We start from the raw sequence: 22,643 nt of genomic DNA on the forward strand, positions 1-22,643 counted from the left end.
TGCTTTCTGTTCTCCTCTCTGCATCTATTTTTACTGTTTCCGTCTTCTTCATCACTCAACATCTTCCCTTTCTCTTTCTTCCCTTGCTTCTTTCCCAGTATCAAAGAGCATCACTTTCATTTCCTGCATGTATAGGATAAAATGTTTAAAATGCTGGTTTGACCCTGAGATCTGTCCTCAAAGTTTTAAAGGCATACTTTGGAGAGGTTACAGTTGCAGGCTTTGTATATAAACCATCATCTTCCCATCCCTACATGTGTTCAGCTCTCGCAGCGTGTGGAGCTGAAGTTCCAGGAAAAACCCTGGGGAAGCTGGGAATTGCTTGCTGTAGAATGAATGCACTCATGCACACTTCTATGCATCTGTCACTGGGCTATTTCAGATTTCTTTGACAAACTGGAGTTTTGCAGCACACTGATATGGTGTCAAATACTGATAAGCCATTTTTGGACAGAGAAATGAAAACATGGAGAGCATCGAAGTTCCCTCTAGCATCATGTATGCCAGACAGTGCAACTGATTTTACTGAATGGATCTTCATCTGTATGACCAGCAGTGTACCACTGGGGAATGTTAGGAAGGGTCCCAGACAGCTGCTGCTGTGACATGGGTGCTGATGCCTCCCAGCTGCTCTGTGTTTTCTGTCTTCTGGGCTGGCAGCCCGTGGTGCAAACGCTGTATATGACAAAAGCTTAGCAGATGAGGCATGTGAAATTTTGAACAACTAGCTACTAGACCCCATGTTCTTTTGGAAAGAAAGTAGCTCCAGAAGCAATGTCGAAATAGTGGGCTGAATTCTCACCCAGCTGACTCTGATCTAGCTCCACGGGTTAGCTAAGGGGTGGCCATGGTGATTGCACCGATGGGTGTCTGTAAACAGGCAAGTGCTGAGCACAGGACATTGGTACATGGCTCACAGGGGACTCACCCTCATGAGTCAGGATTGAGCTAATACCCAACAGGGATAAAAGCAACATCTTTCTGTTAGGCTAAGGCTTGAGAAACAATTGAGGTCTAATACACCATCAGGCAGGGCTGTGAAAGCAGTGAACAGGCTAAATGTTGGGCTCTGCCCCCAGTTACTTGTCTTTGTGGTGGTCCCTGTAGGGACAATCTCCACCCTGGTTGCTGGGAACTGCCAGGATAAGCCAACTTGCCTCTGACGTCTCAGTGTGATTTGTCACCCAGTTAGCCCTACTGGGATAAAGGCGCTTTGCCTTTTGAAACCAGCCCTGAGTCAGTGTCTCATGTCCTCAGACACAGACCTGGTCCTGAAGGTGATCTAAGCCTGATTACTGCAAAACAGCATAACCTGGAGCCAGGCAAATTTCCCTCAAAAGTATCCTGTGATGCAAGCACATCAGCACGCCTACCTAGCAACACACACCTCTGCCAAGCTCACACCACAGCACCAGTCTTTGTGCCTGGTCTGGATCTAACTGGTTGAGAAATTGCACTTCAACCAGCCATGGCCAAAGCTGTAGGCAATCAGAGACAGGGGGCTGACTGCAGGAGATACCTTTGATAGGTTCTGTCCCTGTGCTCCTTTCTCACAAGAGAATAGAGTGGCTGCGGGGCTCCTGAAAAATGTGCAAAATACCTCCCATTGCACGTCAGATTTGGTGCAGGGAGTTCTGCACAAGGTGTGCTCATGTGCACACGAAATGCACCCCAGTCCTGGCTCCCTCTTCCCTCCTACCCCTGCTCATACAGCTGAAAAGTGAAATAACTTGTTTTCCATTAATTTTTGAGGAAGAAAACCTAGTCATTTCTCTTTTAAGTATTTGGAAGATTTGTAACATTAAAATTTAAAAAGTCATACAAAAACCTTTTTGAACAGGTAGACCCAACTTAAAAAAATAACCCCAACCCTGGACGGTGGACTGGCACGGATTGTAAGCCTTGCTTTATCTACATGCCAGAAACACTCTTGCAAATTAAATCTGTTCAGATGGTGAAGCAGCGCTTTGGAAAAGCAATTAAACATTGCCACAATATTCCCTTCTGTTTGCCGAAGGAAAGACTTTATGGCTCTCTCTGAAGTAACTTGCTTTCTGCCCCTGCCGTCCCGCAGAGAGGCTGCATCACTCACCGCCGCTTTTTACAACAGCTTCTGTGCCCTTTTCCCTTTAAACTCCCTGCTCTATCTCCGCACCCATTAATTTATCGCAGCCGCAGCCGGAGCTGGCATTCGCGGCTTGCTCGCCCCGAAGGAGTTAACTGGTTTTATTACATAATCTGTTTAACATTCGTGATGAATAGGAAACGCACGCCCCTCCTCCCCTACAATAAGTTTGCGGGCTTTAAATCACACTCCTCCCCGCCCGCGTGTGAACCCCACGCCGCTTGCCATGCCCTGAGTCCGCGCTCGCATATGCCCGCCCGCCGCGTCGCCCCGTCGCGGCTCCGCTCGTACCGCCGGCGCCGGACACCAGCGCGCCTCCGTGCGTCCCCGTGTGCCAGCACATGAGAAGAGAGGAGCGAGGAGAGGGGAGGCGAGGCGGACGGTCGCGTTTGTAGGAAGTCCCAGCCGTGGTTGGGAAGCGTGAGAGCAAACTCGGACATCTCTAGGACTGCTCCAAGCGGCCGCGCATCATGCCGTCGTTTGACGAGGTTTTGAAGGAAGCCGGTGAATTTGGAAGATTCCAAAAGAGGGTCTTCTTCCTCCTTTGTCAGACGGGCATAACTTTTTCTTTCCTGTTTGCCAGCGTGGTTTTCCTTGGGAAGGCACCTGGCAACTTCTGGTGCAGGATCCCCGGGGCAACTGAACTAAGCGAACGGTGTGGCTGGGCGCTGGAAGAGGAACGAAACTTCACGGTACTGCCCCTGCGCCAGGGGAACGGGTCCTCCATCGGAGAGTGCGAGAGGCTGGATGTCACATGGGACACCTCGGTCAGCTGCGCCAGCCCGCTTGCCCGCTACGGCAACCACAGCGTGGGCAACCTGCCGCTTGCCACATGCCACGATAACTGGGTGTATGAACATCCCCACTCATCCATCGTCAGCGAGGTAAGGAAAATCCCCATCCTCTAATCAGCGGCTTCTGTGCTGGTGCCAGACTGTGGCAGCAAAATGGGATTGTCACTGCAAGGATCGTTGCTTTGGTGGCTGCTTTGCCTTCCCAGATCTGTTTCCTCCAAGTCGCAAGCAAATCCAGACAATGAATCCGATCAAGTGTCAGCATAAAGCTTTTAGGGGAAGGTGAGCTGATATGAAGGGTGGCTCTCCGAAGCCAAGCACACCACACAAAGCCAGGCACCCCACACAGAGGTTTCTCTGTCACAGAAGGAATGTCAGAGTAAAATAAAGAGTTAAGTCCTTGCAGCTGAGGCTTCCAGTGCTCAATTTTGGGCCAACAACTTCAGAGGTGTAAACCCCAAGTGTAGCTGACTGATACCACTCGCTGATCTGGATCTCTGTATTATTATCCATTCTTGTATTTCCAGTGCTGAATGTTTAAGCCTACAGGTACTAAGAAAAACCGGTGGTGTACTGCCCTTCTGAGAGAGATCTCACAGGAGTCAGCAGAAATGATTATGCTTACTAAAGAAAAAAACCCCAGGCACACATATCATTCCACAGCTATCATTCAGCTTTTCCTGAACTGTCAGAGCCAGAGAACCAGCGGTAAGTGCTGGCAAATAGAGTGGCTTTTTAACGAGGCTGCGAAAGGCCATTTAACACACGTTCCTAGAAGATTTTCTGTGTTGTCTCTAATCATGCCGTGGATGTGCTGTGGTCTGGCGCCAGCAGACAGGCTGCACAGTAGGAGCATGCATTTTAAGGTCATCCTGGCTGTAACTGCCACCAATGCAATGATGAAAACTATAAAGTGTACTTAGAGAGGCTGGCTAGGAAATCAAGGTGCATCGCGAAGTTTGTCAAGGAAAAAACGGGCTCCTGCCTGTCTCATGAGCATCCTGCTGTGGTTTTTAACTAGCTGCTTGCACTAGTGCCATGCCCTCTGAAACGCGGAGAAGGGCACACAGCAGGTGAAACCCTGATCAAACATTGAACTGAGAAGCAGTGCAAATCCCAACCTTTCAATCCACCATCCATCAGGGACCACTGGATCTGCTCTCAGGCTTCAGGCTCTTCAGAGCAGCAGCCTTGTGCCCTGAGCACGACATCCACCCTGAGCAGCTTAAGCCAGGATGTCTGCTCAAGAGAAGATAAATCAGAGAACCTGACTGGCCCTAGAGCAAAGCTTCAGAACTGGCTTTTGTGTGTGATTGACGAAATCAAGGCTGCTCAGACGGCCACGAGTGACATGCAGGGAGCTACTGTCAAACTTTAGTCCCTGGGAATGACGTGTCTCTGCCCATGCAGGCAGCGCCAGCCAGGGCTGGGGTGTGCAGGAGATTGAATGCTGCCCAGGAGCCACAGCCTGTCTCCGGAGCCAACTGCAAAGTGTTAAGTCATGGTATCTTCTACTTGGGCACTCTGCAATAGCCATTCTAGCTATGCTTTCCTCCCCGCCTCGCCTTCAGCCTTGCCATAGGTGAAAGCATGTAGGTTGTGTCCATAAGATTGTGCTGCTCAGAGTACATTTATGGCAGTAGCTTGTCTGTCTAACAAAGCCGCTGTGATTTTTCAGCAATGCTGAGCCCCTGGGTACAGCTAAGAGAAAACGAAACCGGTTTTCGTGCTGCAGCAGTAAACAGGAGTGAAAGGTTCAATGTTCTCTGGCAAATACCTTGTGGAAATGCTCTCCACATGTGCTCCCAAAGGCATACATTGGGAAAGCAAGGGAGAAACCATCCGCAAGTAGGAACTGGCTGGGACTGTCTCCTGTGCTGGGACAGCAGGTCCCATTACTGCTGTTACTGAGGCTCCTGAAGGGACTCTTGCTGGGCAGGGACACCTCATCTGGAGGGCACTGGGCTGTGACACTTGTGGCATTTGTGTCCTGTTCCCAGTTTTGCAACATTTGGCAGATAAACCACATCCCACAGGGTTGTTTCTTCATCTAAAAAGAAAATTTGTGGCATGCACATCCTGTCTCAGTTGCTTTAAGATTAGCTATTACAAGGAACTTGATGTCTATTAATGTGTTGTATGAGGTTGATATCTACTAATGGGAAGTTCACAGAATCACAGATTCACAGAATCGTAGGTGTTGGAAGGGACCTCAAGAGATCAACGATTCCACCTTCCCTGCCAAAGAAGGTTCCCTAGTTGATATCTACTAAAGTCCAGCAAGACAACTTAAAACACAGACTTAACTGTAGTCTCCTTTTGCTCAGCTGAGGTTGTAACAAATCATGACACAATTTAAGCAGATCTGTGCTCTCATTAATCAGATCACTGAACATGTATTTTCTCATGTGTCTACTTGTAAATGTTTCATTCTGACCACACGTGCAAAAATTTTTCTGTGTCTTTAAACAACCTTAAGATTTCTGGCTGAAGCAACAGTGGAAGTGACCAGGGAGACAAAGTTAAAAGGATGAGTTACATGACAGTCTGAAGGACATACCTTCAGGAGGAGGGAGAGAGAGAGAGAAAAAATAAAGTCAAGACACTGAAGGAGCTCTTCCAGGCTTATGGCAAGCACAGACCTGGTATGAATTTGCAGCTTGGCAGTGGAGGCAGAGGGCAAATGCAGGCATGTAAAGCCTTTGCTGGGAAAAGATGTTGTATCACAGAGAGAGGCTACTGCGATCAGTTCTGAGCAGCCCAAAGAAGCTAAATCATATGGACAGAGGGACTGATTTATGAGGACTTGTAAAATGAATGGTATTGCAGTACCTGACTTCACTGCTTTGATTTGTGCCTGACTGAATTATGCTGCTTGCTGGCCGCTCTCTCATCTTGAACGGCTTACTTCTGCAAATGTGTTCACAGTAGCATCGGCAGAAGGAAGCAGAGGAAAATGGGGGAATGTGGACTGCTGCAAAGTGCCCACTGCTGTACAAGCAATGCCCGAGGGGTGCCCTGGTTTCAGCTAGGATAAAGTTAATTTTCACCAGAAGCTCAGAGGGGACATGGCCAGGACAGGTGACCCAACTAGCTGAAGGGGTATTCCATATCATATGACATCATGCTCAACATAAAAGGGGCCAGTCAGGGAGGGGCAGTGTGGCTCTGGGATGATCTGAGTGTCCAGTCAGTCATCAGGTAAGAAAATTGCATTGTGTATCACCTGTATTCTATATTCTGTTATAAGCCCTGTTGTCATTCTTTCCCTCTCCCTGTGCTGTCCCAGAAAACATGCTGTCCATATCCCAACCCCTGAGGTTTGCCTTTGTCTTCCCATTCTCTGCCCTGTCCCACTGGGGTTAGGAGTGAGAGAGCAGCCATGTGGTGCTCAGCTGTTGGCTGGGGCTAAACCAGGACAGGTGCCTGCATCACCTGGTGCTGCCGGACTCCTGAGTTTCAGTGCTGGGGTGATGTGAGAACATACCAGGGCTTTCCTCCTTCAGAATTTGAGGAGAAGAGCAAATCTATTAGAAATTATGTCAGGAACAACACATGGCAAAGCCAGCTAGCTTGGTCTAGTGACAGGGGACAGAGTGCTAAAGGTTCATTTTGAAATCTTATTTTGATGTCTAACAGGCTCTGAGAGGAGATCTGTACTTACCCAGTGGCATGCCAAGGGGATCTGTGCTCCCTTGCTTTAGGTCAGACTTTTCTCTGAGGGCAATCCAGATCAGAGAAGCTGTCATCCACTGGTGCTGCACACAGCCCAGCACCATGGTGCCTGAATTAGAGTTGAGCAAATGAAAGCTGGGATGATGTAAAGGTTTCAAGATATCAGCAAAGTCCTCCGCTATGTGTAAAACTTGGCAGCAACCCCTCTGACGCAATGGTGTCACAGGTGGTAGGTCTGCACAGGGGACCTTGGCCTGTGGCAGCCTGCTTCTGTTTAACTGAGCGGGTCTTGCACAGCTCCCCGTGAAACTGGAAGATGCAGCTGTGTGCGTCAGTGATGGGACAGGAACCCAATGGCTTCTCAGATTTTGCTTGGAGAAGGAGGCTGTGGGTGTAATTAGCGAGCTAAATCCATGACTCTAGTGCCAGCTGATGCCATCTGAAATGATGCTTGTTGTAGCAGGTGGCTGGCGCTGCTTGGGAGGGAAGGCTGGTGTCAGCAGCATCTCTCACAGAGGGAGGAAGACAGGAAAGGACAGCCTTTCTGTGCAGCATCTGGAGCAGGCAGAATAGAGGGGTGCTGCAGGGCTGCAGTGGACTGAGGGGGCTGCAGCGGACTGAGGGGGCTGCAGCCTGATGCTTTGGCCTGGGGGTCTGGAAGGGAACCCAGGTCACCCCCTGTTCTCCCTAACGAAGTAGGAAGTGTGCTTCCTGCCATCTCCCGCTGGGTGAGCTTTGTGAGTGACACACATCACCAGGACATAGAGTAAATAAACATGATTTATCCAGGAAACAGTGCTGAAGACCAAGTCACTGATCTCTAATACTGTTGGGCCTTGGCACCAAGTACTTTCATCCTAGTGGAGAAAGTCTAGTGTTGCTGTGAAAGGGCAGCTGCCAGCAAGTTTGCAGAGGGACAACCATTTCATTCAGACACTTTCAGGGCAATGACTCCTAGAGGTGTGTGCATGAATTACAGGTTGAATGGCCTGTGGTGGTGGATGAATGGAAAAGGGAAGTCTAGGTGGTCAGCAGCAGTTCCAGCAGAGGTGGTATATTTTAGGCTTATTAACGATCTTTGCTGGCTGGAGTTCAGCAGAAGGCCCTGCTTCTAACATGCCCCGTCTACAGCAAGTCTTCATGCTGTAGATCATGTCATTTTGAGACCTGGCAATGCTTTATTGCCAAAGTGTGAGGTCTGAGGTGAACAATTGATCATCTGAACATATCCTGTTGAATTTCTTGGGAATTAATCTTACTTCTCTGCTTACCAGCTCTCTCAGCAAGTAAGTCAGACAGCATTTGCAGAGAAACCTGTAAGAAAAGCAACAATGTTTGTCTCATAGTTTTTGCAGTCCCTCAGAGGAGTTGACAACACGGCAGTCAAGCTGGGAGTGGAGAAAGCACAGGTGGTCCTTTTGCTGACCACCTCCAAGGCAATAAAAAAATGCAACTCACCCTCAAAGTACTGAGTGAACTCATTAGTGTATCTTAGGAAGGTTTCCCTGCATGAGAGGGGCTGGAGCCCTTACTTGCTCTGGTTATACCAGTGGGGCTATATTCTGTCATTGCCATCAAGCCAGCTGGTACTGATGGAGGGTTTAAGCCTTGGTTTTCCTTGCTGTTTTTAGGACAGCAGCTTTTCCCACCTACCTTTAAGAGGTGATGAATTTCTACACTTCCCTTTGCTTTGGCTGTGGATATAAATAGGAAAACAGAAGGACAGATAGGTCTTCTGTCTGAGGAGGTTCAATGAGTCCAGGTGACCTGAGTGACAGGGATGCAAAGGCACCAGCTGGGCCTTGGGCCATGCACAGGAGGGAAACCTCCAAAGCTTTCAAAGCTAACCTGTTACTCAGGCTTGGAGCCACAGTGCCCTGGGAGCAGGGTAAAGGCTGACTCCACTTGTTCTCTTAAGTGTTTGCTTTGAAACAAGGCATGGAGGACAGTGTCCTTGCTTAGTCCCTTAGCACTTGGACAGAAGCCTTGACATAAAGATAAAAAAAAAAGTAGTTTCTCCCTTTTCACTGCATGTCCTTGCAGGATGTTCTGTTGAGGTAAGGGCATGTGAAAGGCAGAAGTTGAACAGCCCCAAGAGCAAGAGAGATGAAGAGTTGCCCGGAAACAACTGAGGAACATGCAGCAACAGCCTGATATCTCCCAGGTTTCTTTAAACCATTAACATTGCCCTAAACTGTTTGTCAGTAGGAGCGGAAGGGTGAACCAGCCTCTGTTTGGCCACTTAAGATGTATGTGTGGGCTCTCAGTATGCCGCTGTAATTGGGCTGAGGAATCACTGTACGTCTTTTCATCGACCAGAATTTCATTCATCGTTTTGAAATATAATTGTAACAGGCTGTAAAGTGCTTCCAAACTCCTACTCAAAGTTGCTACATTGTGACCAGCTTTAAATGACATGTTGTCCTTTAAAGGAATGCATTTCTACAGGGATTGGTGTGCTGAAGTTTTTGGGACTTGCCTGGTGCATGAAGTACCAGGAATTATAGATCTGTGGTTATTCTGTGTGTCAAACTTAAAAGGAAACTGTTTTCTTTATGCCAAAGATCGGAAGAAATGGGAAGTTGCCACAGCCCCCATGTTTTCCAGTCATTAGTCATGTACAAGCACTTCTTTTGTTTCGATCTCAGCCAGTTCCCACTCCTCCTCTGGAGATTACCCCACTAATGAACTACAGGGACCCAGGGCAAAACCTCTTCCTTCTCACAGGGAAATCTCCCACTAGTGGTTTGCTGCGGCTTTAGGGATCAGCAAAGGGTGCCAGCATAGTTCCTTCCAGCCACACCACTGCTGCTGTAAGTCTGCACTAGGACTTCATGTTGCTGTTCAAGCCTCTAGAAGGTGGGAAAACATTCATCACAGGGATGTATTTCCAAGCAGCGTGTGGCTGCCCGTACCAAAGGCCATCAGGGTGGAAGGGACTGATTTTCCTACTCTGTTAAGGACACTACAGAAAGGGATGTCCTGAAGGAGCTGGTTCCTGCTGCCTGTTTCTGCTGACAGCACCTCACTTCTGCCCAGGATGGCAGGTCATCGCCAAGGCCAAGAGGAAGGGAGTGCAGATGGAAATTGTTTAGCAATTTGGGCAGCACAACCTTTCCTAGACAACTCCCTAAATGGAAGGAGGCTGTGTTCATCAGGCACACTGTGCTTTTTTACAGAATCACAAGGTTGGAAAGGACCTTGGAAGATCATCAAGTCCAACCAATTCCATCCTAAGCTAAACCATATCCCTAAGTACCTCATCTACCCTTTTTTTAAACACATCCAGAGAAGGTGACTCAACCACCTCCCTGGGCAGCCTGTTCCAGCCCCTGACAACTCTTTCAGTAAAAATTTTTTTCTAACATCCAATCTAAACCTGCCCTGGCACAGCTTCATGCCATTTCCCCTTGTCCTATCTCCTGGCTAAGGAGACCATCGCCCACCTCTCTACAACCTCCCTTCAGGTAGTTGAAGGTGATAAGGTCTCCCCTTCAGCCTCCTCTTCTCCAGGCTAAACAGCCCCAGCTCCCTCAGCTGTTGTTTATAGGATTTGCCCTCCAGCCCCTTCACCAGCCTGGTTGCCCTTCTCTGGACTCACTCGAGGACCTCAATGTCCTTCTTACGATGAGGAGCCCAGAACTGCACACAGTACTCCAGGTGTGGCCTCACCAATGCCGAGTACAGGGGCACAATCACCACCTTAGACCTACTGGCCACACTGTTTTTGATACAAGCCAAGATGCCATTGGCCTTCTTGGCCACCTGGGCACACTGCTGGCTCATATTCAGCCTGCAGTCAACCAACACCCCCATGTCCTTCTCTGCCTGCCAGCTCTCCAGCCAACCTCCCCCAAGCCTGTAGCGCTGCATGGGGTTGTTCTGTCCCATGTGCAGCACTCTGCACTTGGCCATGTTAAACTTCATCCGCTTGGTCTCAGCCCATGGATCCAGCCTGTCCAGATCCCTCTGAAGAGCCTCCCTACCCTCAGGCAGATCAACGCTTCCTCCTAGTTTAGTGTCATCTGCAAACTTACTGAGGGAACATTCAATCCCTTCATCCAGGTCACTGACAAAGATGTTGAATAAGACTGGACGCCACTCGTGACCAGTCTCCAGCTGGATTTGGTTCCATTCACAACCACCCTTTGAGCCCGTCCCTCCAGCCGGTTTTTAACCCAGCTGAGTGTCCACCTGTCCAGGCCAGTGGCAGCCAGTTTCTCAGTCAGAATGTTGTGAGAAACTGTGTCAAAGGCTTTACTGAAGTCCAGGTAGACCACATCCACAGCCTTCCCCTTGTCCATTAAGTGGGTCACCATGTCATAGAAGGTGATCAGGTTAGTGTAGTGGATAGAAATCATGCAGGCAAGTGCAGCACTGAATGTAGACATGAGTTGCAGAGTTGTGCTGGGTGCATGCACTTAGGCAGGGAGAGGCTGTCCTGGTTTTAGCTGGGTTAGAGTTCATTTTCTTCCCAGCAGCTGGTACAGTGCTGCGTTTTGCATTTAAGACGATAATCATGTTGAGAACACACTGATATTTTGTTCATTGCTAGGGAGTGTTTACACCAAGTCAAGGTGTTATCAGCTTCTTACCCCACCCTACCAGTGAGTAGTCTAGGGGTGCACAAGCTGTGGCGGGACACGGCCAGGACAGGTGACCCCAACTGGCCAAAGGGACATTCCATACCACATGTCATGCTCAGTACATAACTTGGGGGAAGCTGGCTGGAGGCTGGAACTAGCTGGGCAGAGGTGGTCTGTGGGTGGTGAGCAACTGTACCATCACCTGTATATTATTTTATTATTATTACCTTTTCTGTCATGTTAAACTGTCTTTATCTCAACCTATGAGTTTTACCTCCCCCAGTTCCACTGGGGAGGAGTGAGTGAAGGACTGGGGGGGTGTTTTAGCTGCTGGCCAGGTTAAACAACTGTGGCTTAACAGGGAGCATAGCAATTCTGAGGAAGAGAACGTGCCCTTAGCTGGAGCTGGCCAGCCGAGCTAGTTCACCTTCTTGATGACTGCAAAGAGGACCTGGCTGGCTAGGTTTTAGCAGTGTCTAGGTGTAGCCAGTGCTATACAGGCAAATGAATAGGCTTAAGGTCAGGGCCAAAAACCCCCAAGGCTTTCCTTTCTTTTTCCAAATCCTCCCCTTACACTGCAGTAAATGTTTTAGCAACTAAATTTCACGTCTGTATAGGAACGGGGACTGAACACAGGGCATGGTGAGATTTCCTCTCTGCTGGGTTGTCCCAGGTGAGTTTATTCAAGGGAAAGCAGAAATGTTTACTTCACGGCACACACGTGCACTGTGGGGACACTTTGTGGACAGAGACATGTGCAAATGCACAGTGGGGGACGACTGCATGGTAAGCCATCCCCACTCCAACTTCCCTCAAATTTTTCTCCAGTGTGAATCCAAAATTTTGCAGCAGCAGCAGCATTGTGTTCTTGGAGCTGTAGAGGTGACACTTCTGAAGGGAAGCTTGCCAAGGATTGTGTGATGCTCATCAATGAGCCGGAGCTCCTCTTCCCTTGAGATGCCGAACTCTAATGTTCAGGAAGAAAACAAATAAAACCCCAGCCAGACAGCTGTGGTCTAGACAGAGGGAGAGCCCCAGAGTTTTTGACTCTTCATGTTACCAACTTTGGAAACCAAGTGGGATCATGGGAGGATAGTCTGTGACATTTAAAGACTGTATACTCAGATTTTTTTGGCACGTTATGAGAAGAATGTGTAATTTCAGGGAATGGGATCTCCTATTACTCACAGCAGGAGATGGTTTCTGATAGAGAGAGCTCTTCTGCTCCTTGATGCCACTGGGTATTTGCATGGAAGTGCTCTTGGTCAGTGAGTTTCAGTGTGGACTGCTTCTGCCTGGGCACAGGAGCAGCCTGCATGGTGGGTGCCTTAACATCAGCCCATGCCTAGAGAGGTGTAAGATTGTTCAGAAGCAGCGAGGAGGCACTACCTCTCTTTTGTGAGTGCCACTATCAAGGGACATGGGAGATGTTTTAGGGGAGTTCTATGTAGAACTATTGGCTGAGACAGGCTGAAACCCTGGGTAAACAACTGCAGATGCTTTTCCTCCAAGTGATGCAGATGGGGATAACTATCAGGCACAACCCAACCATTTCTCAGCTGAAGTGGTGATGTGTGTCTAGCAGGCAGCTTGGATCAGAAAAATATCTCTGCAGGGTGTGCATTGCTCTTTTAAAGGTTACATTCCCCTCTAAAGGTTATGTTTGCAAATGAAAAGCAAGGCATTAGCAGGGTATTGACTTAAATGCTAGGTGCTATGTCAAGCAAAAAGAAAAGGTCTGAGAATGCTTATCTGTACCAGAAAATACCAAAGCACAGGACAAACTTAAGAGAGTACAGTTGGCATTTTGTCACTAATGTCTTCAGAAAAAGCTCATAGTTTCTTAGAAGTTTTCTCTGCTATCATATTTTCCAGAATATTTAAAATATTTTGCTATATTTTTAGCCAAGAGCTAGTTTCAGCTGCCTCCTGAAATTGCTATTCAGATAATCTAAAATTGCTGTCCTCTCTGCTAACTATATGTTTCCATCTCTCTTTCTGGCACATTTCTGTTCTGCCTTCTGTCATGACAGTTTATTCATTGCCTGTTTACAGTAAAGGTGGATTAAATTATTTAAAAAAATTGATCCACTCTTTGAAAAAGGATCAAAGGTGTAAACCCCAAAGGCTGGGCTGGAGCTGGTCCCTCCTGGCATCACTGTGCAGGCTGTCTGCTTGCCTGGGCATGGCTCCAGTGCTGACTGGCACAGCCACCCACCACCACCATGGGAGCTGAGTTCCTCAGCTACCTGCGTAGCTTTGTAGCTGCTCTTCTGCTCCTTGAAGGGCAGGTGCCCTTTCCAGGGAGAGTGCCCCTGAGGCAGCCGGGCTGGCACTGGCCCTGGCAGGGTGGGAAGCAGCCACCCACCTGGAACTGCACATTGGAACTGCACGTGATTCCCTTTGCCATCACGTTTTGTCACTTGGGCTACTGGAATAGCCTCCTGAGTCTTGGGAAACCTTGTCTTGGGAGAGCTGCAATCCCTGTGAGGTTTATAGGTATTAGAAATCTGGGGTTTGGTCTCTGAACATGAACTTAAACTAGGGGTGAGGTGATCTAAAGTGCTCTACAATGTTTTGTAGAGGTAAGGTGAGACCTTATTGCTCTCTACAACTACCTGCAAGGCGGTTGCAGAGATGTTGGGGTTGGTCTCTTCTCTCAGGTGACAAGCGATACGACGAGAGGGAGTGGTTCAAATTGCACCAGGGGAGATTTGGGTTAGATATCAGGAAGAATTTCTGTACTGAAAGGGTTGTCAAGCATTGAAACAAGCTGCCCAGGGAAGTGGTGGAGTCACCATCCCTGGAGATATTTAAAAGGCGTGTAGATGTTGTGCTTGAGGACATGGTCTAGAGGTGGACTAGGCAGGGTTAGGCTGTGATTGGACTTGATGATCTTAAAGGTCTCTTACAACCTACGTCATTCTATGATTCTATGATTTATGGGTTCTATGTGTAAGCATCATCTTACTTTGACATTGCTTTAATGGTTTAGTTATCACATGCAATTTTAATTTTGTTCTCACAATAATTTATTGCTGTTTCTGAAGAAGTAATAATGCTTTTGTTCCCTTCCCCCTTTTCTCCTTGCTGTTTTAGTTTATGAGGAGGAGTCATCTCTCAAGACCCTCTTCGTCAGGAGCAGTCACAAGTCTTGGAAGATGTTTTGCTTTCTGACTTGGGCAATTCTCTGAAGGGTTCTTAAACCTAGTCATGTATGAAGCTGTCCCTGATGATCTCTTAGCCTGGTACTTCTCTCCAAGGTTTGACCTTTCAAGGAGCTAAGCTGCTTGTGAGATGCTGAGCCATCTTAACCTTCTCTGGGACACAACTCTCTCTACAGAGGGCAGACTCAGATATCTGTTATTCCTGGGGACTGCTGGAAGAGAGGTGTGAGGGCTCCTCTCTGCGCCTCTGGGGTATGGAGCTGATTTTATTCCTCTCAGAGGAAGCTGAGGTTTCTGCAGCTCCTGCTCAAGACTTAACAGAAGTGGATGCCAGATGCTGATGATCTAGCTTGGCTGATCAGGCTCCCCAGAGAAATGTGGCTGACTGCAAACCATGACTTTGTTTGATGTCAGTAGGGGTGTGATATCTATCAGGTTAGGGGCCCAGGAGGTTATTAGCTAAGGTTTTTTTTCACACTTGTGAGAACTGGAATTTGCAGTTCTGAGTCACAATGTTCCCAGGCCTTCAGCTTCAAGAAAAACAAAAAGCCCCAAAGAAATCATGGAATTCCAGTAAACTTCTCATAATTAACAATGACTCTGCTGTAGTCACTGTCAGTGACATTGCTAATAAATACATTTGGAGTTAATTAATTTAAAAATTAAACTGAGTAGTTTAATTTTTAGAAGCGAAGAATAGCTCATAGCTCATAGAAATTATTATCAATGATACCTGTGTGGTGTTCAGGATATTAGAAGAAAAGTTTATTGTTTAGGTACATAAATAAACATTAGAGAGTATTTAGATTATTTGGTCCAAATTCAGGCTCAGTGAAATCCAAGTCTGGGTGCCCTATGTATCTCCTGCATAGGAGATACCTCTGAAATCCCAGGCCCAGGAAATACTTGCTGGGCATTACAGCAGGTAAATGGGCTAAGACACATCTTGGGCTCATGACACTACATTTCAGAGTCTGGAGAACTGTGAGCAGCAGTAGAGGCTGTTAATTTCTCCAACCCACCCTGTGGCCACCCCATTTGAACACGCTGTTTGAGCACCCGTATTGCGGCATGTGTATTGGTGAGCACAGATGTGACACCAGCACCTTGTTAACAATAGAAAGATTTCTTAGATCTCATGCCTGAAAGCACAAGGGTCCCTCTAGGGTAAGTGGTGGCAGCTGCTTCCCTTGGTCCTGAAGCTGCATTGATCATAAGGTCTGGACCAAACCCTCCTGACTCCCATAAGGTCTGTAGAACTCCGCAGTCAGCAGTTGGTATTTCTTTATTCTCAAAGAACTTCTAATTTCCAGTTCTATGCTGTCTGGATAACTACTTCATCCATTTTAGTAGATAAGTAGATATCTACTAGTAGACAACTACTAGGTTCATTTTAGTTTTAATTCCTAGTCTGTCTTCCTTGCGCTTAACCACTTCACCCGTCCCTTCACCCTGCCCATCGCCACCTCAATCCATGTTAATAAATTCTTCAAATATGCACCCATGTAAGGTCACATTAGAGAGTTAAGACTGCTTAAGGAGTAAGAAAAGTCTGGGAAAGGCACACCAAGAAAATACATATTCAATGTGTCCAAAATTGACCTGAGATCTGTTTTCAGTTTTCTCAGAGACCACGTGGTTTTGTTTTTATCTAGAACACACTAAGAAAAAGAAATAAACAGTTTCTATAAACTGATACTTTCATTGCCTAAAGCTGTGCTCACTTCTGCACCAAAGCAAGCCGCGGTTTTGCCATGACAATATATTTAACAGTGTTGTGTTTGGCTTGCAAAATAGCTATTTGCTTTCTGTATCTGGACAAATGATGTATGAAGCATAGCATCCTTTTGGCAAGGAGCAGCTCTACCTCTATCTTTATGACAGTTTGAAGAGCGCTTGCTATGGCTGTGATTCTTTCCCCTTCCCCCTTCCTGCCTGGTCCTATGCAGTTTCTATACCATTTTGCCCTGAGGATGATGAATGACCCACATGGATTGTTTATGTGTCTCCTTTGTTCCCTCAGTACAACCTCGTGTGCAGCAATGCCTGGATGCTGGATCTCTCACAGGCCATCCTCAATCTGGGCTTTCTGGCTGGTGCATTCACCCTGGGCTACGCTGCAGACAGGTACTGTATAAGTGCTGCTGGCTCCTGACCTATTTTTGGAGGTGAAATCACTTGTAGTGCCACCTGCAATAAGCAGGCATCAACACTTTGAAGGTTTAATTCACTTTGGATAAACATCCCCAGCCTGGGTTAACAAAACTCATCCCATGCAATCATCATTTCCTTTTGGGCTGGAAACTTCACGCCATCGTTCTTACTGATGCTGTTTGGAAATTAAATGTCATGAAAAGAGCTTTTCTTGCGGTTTCCAGTGTTTTCTGTGCACATCTGGACCCAGGAAGGGCAGAAGGACACAGAAATGAAAAGGAAGCATTCAGAAGAGTTTTCTGGACTGGTGTTTACTGGAGGATGTTTAATAGGCGCCACTGATGAAGAAAGCAGCTACTTGAAAAAAGAAGGAAGGGTCTCTCTGTTGACAGGCTGGACTCATACACTTACCACTGAGGTCATAGCTCCCTCCAGCTGGTCCTCAACTGTGTTAGACCTGGGTGAATACCAAGAAGAACATGTGGGTGATATTCAAGCTCAAACAGCCAACCTGCTCCAGAGCAGGGAGCTCCCATAAGCTCTACCTTGCTCTTAGAAGAGGGAGCCTGGTTTGTGCTTTGTGCTGACAATTAATTTTAGTCAACCTATGTGAAGCACCACTGATGATTTTACTGGCAGAAACATTGCTTCAGGTCAGAAAGTAAATTCTTTCTGCCTGTGTTATTTTTCTTTGGTGCCTGTAGTAAAAATAATAATAACTTAATGTATGATGTCTTTGTACACAGGAATACTTACAGAATTATCTGGAACGTCATCTCAGATAGCAAATTTTGATTTAATAAACAAAAATGCTTCTAAAGAAAATCTGGTCCTTCCAAGAAATACAGTTATAAGGGATAAAGTAAGGTGGAAAAGATGCCATGGCACTGGCTAACTGGATGTCTCTGCTCGGTGCCTGGCAGCACAGTTATGATAACAGCACTGAAGTCTGTGTAAGAGTAGAGATATTGCAGGTAGCTACTAAAGCAAAACTATACGTCTAGGAGTATTTGTGTTTCAATCACAATGTAACTACAATTATGAATGTTGCACATGGATAGCAGCAATGCTGCAGCCAGACCAGTGGACCCTTGTCTCCTTGACACCACTCAGAAGAATGGATCTGGTTGAAAATACCCTGATTTTGTCCTATATAAATTCTTCTTATGAAACAATTTGAACAAAATGAACAAATATTTGTGCAAATACATTTTAGTGAGCAAAACAGCTGCATCAGTTTTCACAGTTTCTTCTACTAAAACTAACAACAATCATAGAATCACCTGGGTTGGAAGAGATCCTTAAGATCAATGAGTCCAACCACAGCCTAACACCACCTAGCCTGCCTCTAGAACATATCCTTAAGCACAACACCTACATGCCTTTTAAATACCTCAAGGGGTGGTGACTCTACCACCTTCCTGGGCAGCCTGTTCCAATGCTTTGATAACCCAGTAAAGAAATTCTTCCTGATATCTAACCTAAGTCCCCCTGGTGCAATTTGAACCATTTCCTCTCATCCTGCTGCTTGTTACCTGAGAGAAGAGACCCACCCCAACACCTCTGCAACCGCCTTGCAGGTTGTTGTAGAGAGCGATAAGGTTTCCCCGTAGCGTCCTTTTCTCAAGAGTAAAAAGCCCCAGCTCCTTCAGCCATTCCTTATAGGACTTGTGCTCCAGACCCTTGACCAGCTTCGTTGCTCTCCTCTGGACATGCTTCAGCATCTCAACATCTTTCCTGAAGAGAGGGGCCCAAAACTGAACACAATACTTGAGATGTGGCCTCACCAGAGCTGAGTACAATGGAACAATCACTTCCCTACTCCTGCTGGTTACACTATTCCTGATACAGACCAGGATGCTGTTGGCCTTCTTGGCCACCCGGGCACACTGCCGGCTGATGTTCAGCCAGCTGTCAACTAATACCCCCAGGTCCTTCTCCTCCAGGAAGCTCTCCAGCCACTCTGCCCTAAGCCTGTAGCATGACCAAAGTGCAGGACCCAGCACTTGGCATTGTTGAACCCCATAAAGTTGGCCTCTGCCCATGATCCAGCCTGTCCAGGTCCCTCTGCAGAGCCTTCCTGCCTTCCAGCAGACTGACACTCCTGCACAGTTTGGCGTCGTCTGCAAACTTAGCGAGGGTGTGCTCCATCCCCTTGTCCAGATCCTTAATGAAGATGTTAAACAGAACCAGCCCCAGCACCGAGCCCTGGGGAACACCACTTGTGACCTGCTGCCAGCTGGATTTAGCTCCATTCGCCACAACTCTCTGACACAGCTCTCATAGCACAGAAGAGATCAAAGTGGAAATTCTAGTTGTGTGTCAAAGGACACAGTTGTCATAAAACTACAGGGAGGGTTGGGTTTTTGGTTGTTGTTGTTTTTGGGGTTTTGTTTTGGTTTGGGTTTTTTGGAGTTCTTCGTTTTGTTTTAAATTAATGCTTATCTTATGCACACCTATTAATGATGATTTTTTTTTTTCTGGAAAATGAGACTCATGAAAACATTAGGCAGAACTTGAAAACAAAGAGTCTTAAATCTAAATAAAGCAGTGGAAAGAGACATAAAGTAATAAAAGAAGAAATTTCACAGAGCTGGCTGTAATTACTATTAGGAGATAGTTTGTGAAAACAGAAATTCCCAACAAATGTTGCCCTTATTTCATTTAACTACAAAAAGAGAATGTGTTTTCTAAAATAAAAAGGGGGCTGGTGAGGACATCAGTAGTTTTAAAATTAGTGACATAAAGACAGTAATAACTGTTGTAGGGAAAAGAGTCCCATATCTTTAACACTCCAAAGTTTTGGGCAGTCTTCCTTTGGAACAAGGCCAATCTAAAAAGGCACCTTGAGATCTAGCATTAAAATCAGATGCCAGGAAACAAACATCACTGTGGCTTTTCATGATTTTCACTTTCTTTTCCTTTTCTTTCAACAGATATGGCAGAATCCTCATCTACCTGCTCTCCTGTCTAGGGGATGGGATATGTGGTATCATAGTGGCATTCGCACCAAACTTCACTGTATTTTTGATCTTCCGTTTTCTCCAAGGTGTGTTTGGCAAGGGAACCTGGATGACGTGCTACGTGATCGGTGAGAACTGTTCTCTTCTTTCTTTTCTGGTTAGTAAAAGTGAGGGAGTTTTGGAGGGTGAAGAGTCCAGCTATGCCTGCTCTTGATAATATTCTTTCCCGGGAGCAAAGCACTGTCCCTGGGGTCGGCAGACAATGAATAACCCAACTCCATCCTAGTTAATGTGTTTGTCCTCAAAGATAAGGTGGCTGTATGTAAATTGTAACTTGCTCTAAGCTTGTCCCTGAACTGAATTTTTGTGGAAGCAGTCACTGGCCTGTGTCCAGAGGATGCTGGGGACCCTTCTAGCAGCTAAACAGTCTAATGTTTCATGACACGGCAGCATCTGCTGATTTGCTGGTACAGAGGTGGCCTCTGAGAACGGCCGTAAGAGCAAACTCCTCCTGTTACTCACTACTGCTATGAGATGGAAATGATGCCTGCCTGGCCTGACAGGATCCCATGGAGAAGAGCAAGGAAGAAGCAGTGCACTACAGCAGACTAGCAAGAGTGATGTGTCCTTCAGAACCACTCGGACACTCTCTCTGTACCCATGGCTGTGGTGTCTGAGTACACCTGTGTGCAGCTGGCCATAGGCAATTCAGCAGCAATGCATCACTTTCTGTGGATGTTAGCTGAAGGTTTTTACAGCTATCTAATCTATGGACTCTGATGGGGAGGAATTAACATAAATAATTACAAGCTGGAGGAGTAGAATGTGTATATATAAAAGTTTTCTTTTATGTAGAAGATCACCAAGTGGAGCAAAATCTGCAGAGCAAAACTCAAATCAAAAAGGACACAAAAACAGGAACATAGTTCATTTTGGCAGAGTCTTAACATCTTCCACAGATACTCAGAGATTTCTTCACAGTCTGGGCACCAGGCTCCATATGGGGAGTACTATTTCCTGAAAAGGGAAAAGGAAGGGAATCTTTTATTATAAATAGCATCAACTAAGATAATCCAAAGCACAGTGATAACATTATATAGTGCAAAAATTTGCACCATCACTGTAGTCTGTGAAGCCTGTGACTTCTTTTTTTTTTTTTTAATCCCTGGTGGAATTTAGACGAGTGAGAGCAGAATTGCAACCAGACATAAACAGTTGCAGTGAGATCTGGGAAGACCATGGTGATGTAGGTGCTTCCTCCAGCCACCTGTCTAGCCTTCACAGCATCTAAAGAAAGCCCAGAAGTGATGAAGTTTACTGGACAAAGCTAAAGCTGCTTTCCTCCTCACTTCCAAACACATGGCCTAATTTTAAACTGAGATTTTATCCTAAATCTTTGACAAGTGCTCTAAGCAGTAAAATGTTTTATGACAGACTCCTGGCTTCCTTAAGATGGACACATTTTAACAGAAAGGAACATTTTTGCCACGCTCAGAGCAGACTGCCTGACTTGAGGGAAAGGTTCAGATATGCATCACCCCAGGGGACAGTGCATTACCACGGCCCTAAGCAAGATGCTTAATTCTTGGAGAGAGCAATTTCATTTATATCCCATCAAAGAGCTACTTGTGTCCGGAATCACTCAGAGTATTTACCAACCTAATACCTTGTAAAAGACGTATATACATCACCAGAAGGATGGTTGCCATTAATACATCTATCTCCTGAGCTACTGCTCTGGGCTTCAGAATGACAGCAAGGACCTCACTTTCCTTATATGTACAACCCGTCTCTTCCTGGGCCAGTGCTGAGCCACTACTTTTAGGCAATGGAATTGCCCCTGAACTGTGCAGATGTGAAGAAGTAGTTATGGTGTCATATCTGCCTGCATTCCCAGCTGAATCAAATCACTGTTATTTCTAAAATCATATCTTCTTTAGTAAAACTAAAAACCAAGAGCTGTTTTCTGTGTATTATAAATCAAGGTAAGAACCCTGAAGGCTAGGTAGTGGTGACAGTTTTGAAACGGACACTTCATGGATTGCTCATCTCAGTTACAGATCTCATGGCCTGAGATATGGGCTTACGTGGGTTTCAGAGGCTATTAGACACATTCACAGAATAAAAAAATCTACCAAAATGTATAAACACCCCCCCAACCAACCCAACTACAAAGGCTATCTTTGTACTCATAAATAAAACCAGCGGTGCACCATGCCATACCTCAGCCCTCAGAGAAACCAGCATAGTATGGCTAAACTTTCTTCCCCACAGACACTTTGTCCATGTTACCTGCTGAGAGCAGCCCTTGCCTGGAGGATCCTCTAGCAGGGGGCGTAGGCCAAAACTGTGCTAGGAAGAGTGCAAACAGTTTGCCACTAAGCATGATCACCCTCAAACTCCTGCTCTGGCCCTATTTAATTCACTAGTAAGCATGCAGTCAGAAACCCCTCTAGCTGAAGAACGGTGGCTGAACTGATGAGGAGATGTCACCTGTGCTTGCCCTGGACAGTCTTGGTGACATGCTTACACTGTTGAAGGCAAGACACTGGGTTAGACAGACTTCTGACCTGACATGGTACTATCCTTCCTTATGTTCCACCACTAACATTGTTCTTTCGAGTCGGTTTTGTTCCTGTGTTGTTTATTTTGGCTTGCCCTCTGCTCAGTGACAGAGATTGTTGGTTCTGACCAGCGGATCGTTGGGATTGTGATTCAGATATTCTTCACCCTGGGAATTATGATTCTCCCTGGAATTGCATACTTGATTCCCACCTGGCAGGGGATCCAGCTGGCCATTTCACTGCCCAACTTCCTCTTCCTGCTCTACTACTGGTAATGTTGCAGTCATTGTTCTTGTCATTACTACTACTGGCATTCAAGCACCTTGAGACCTGGGCTGTTGTCCAAAGGCTCCAGTGTGCGAGATGTTGTAGGTTAAGAAGAAGATATTTGTGCATTGTTGATTTTGGCATTTCTAATTCTTTTTAGTGAATCACAGACATACATTAATTTCCTCTTTCTGTCCAGGATTTGTTTCTCTCACCAGCCAAAGCTGGCCCTTCACAGCCCCCTGATCTGCTACTGCTTAGCCGGGGACTGACTGTGTATCTGGTTAACTTGACCAAAGGCTGGTCTTCCCTTCAGCCCTGGGACCCCACCTTTACCTCTAATTGCAT

At 46.5% G+C, this 22,643-nt stretch overlaps 1 protein-coding gene across 1 annotated transcript in view; it reads left to right on the top strand.

Annotated features, from left to right (window-relative positions):
- Positions 1–2,302: 2,302 nt before the first annotated feature.
- The window catches only part of SLC22A3 (solute carrier family 22 member 3), a 31,486-nt gene continuing 11,145 nt past the window's right edge, over positions 2,303–22,643 (top strand). The window contains exons 1-4 of the mRNA XM_084261372.1: positions 2,303–3,009; positions 16,371–16,474; positions 19,438–19,592; positions 22,134–22,299. Of these exons, the coding sequence (XP_084117498.1) occupies positions 2,596–3,009; positions 16,371–16,474; positions 19,438–19,592; positions 22,134–22,299 (839 nt within the window). The 5' untranslated portion in view covers positions 2,303–2,595. The remainder of the gene's footprint in view (positions 3,010–16,370; positions 16,475–19,437; positions 19,593–22,133; positions 22,300–22,643) is intronic.

This window comes from Gallinula chloropus, assembly GCF_964237585.1.
Source record: "Gallinula chloropus genome assembly, chromosome: 3".
NCBI lineage: Eukaryota > Metazoa > Chordata > Aves > Gruiformes > Rallidae > Gallinula > Gallinula chloropus.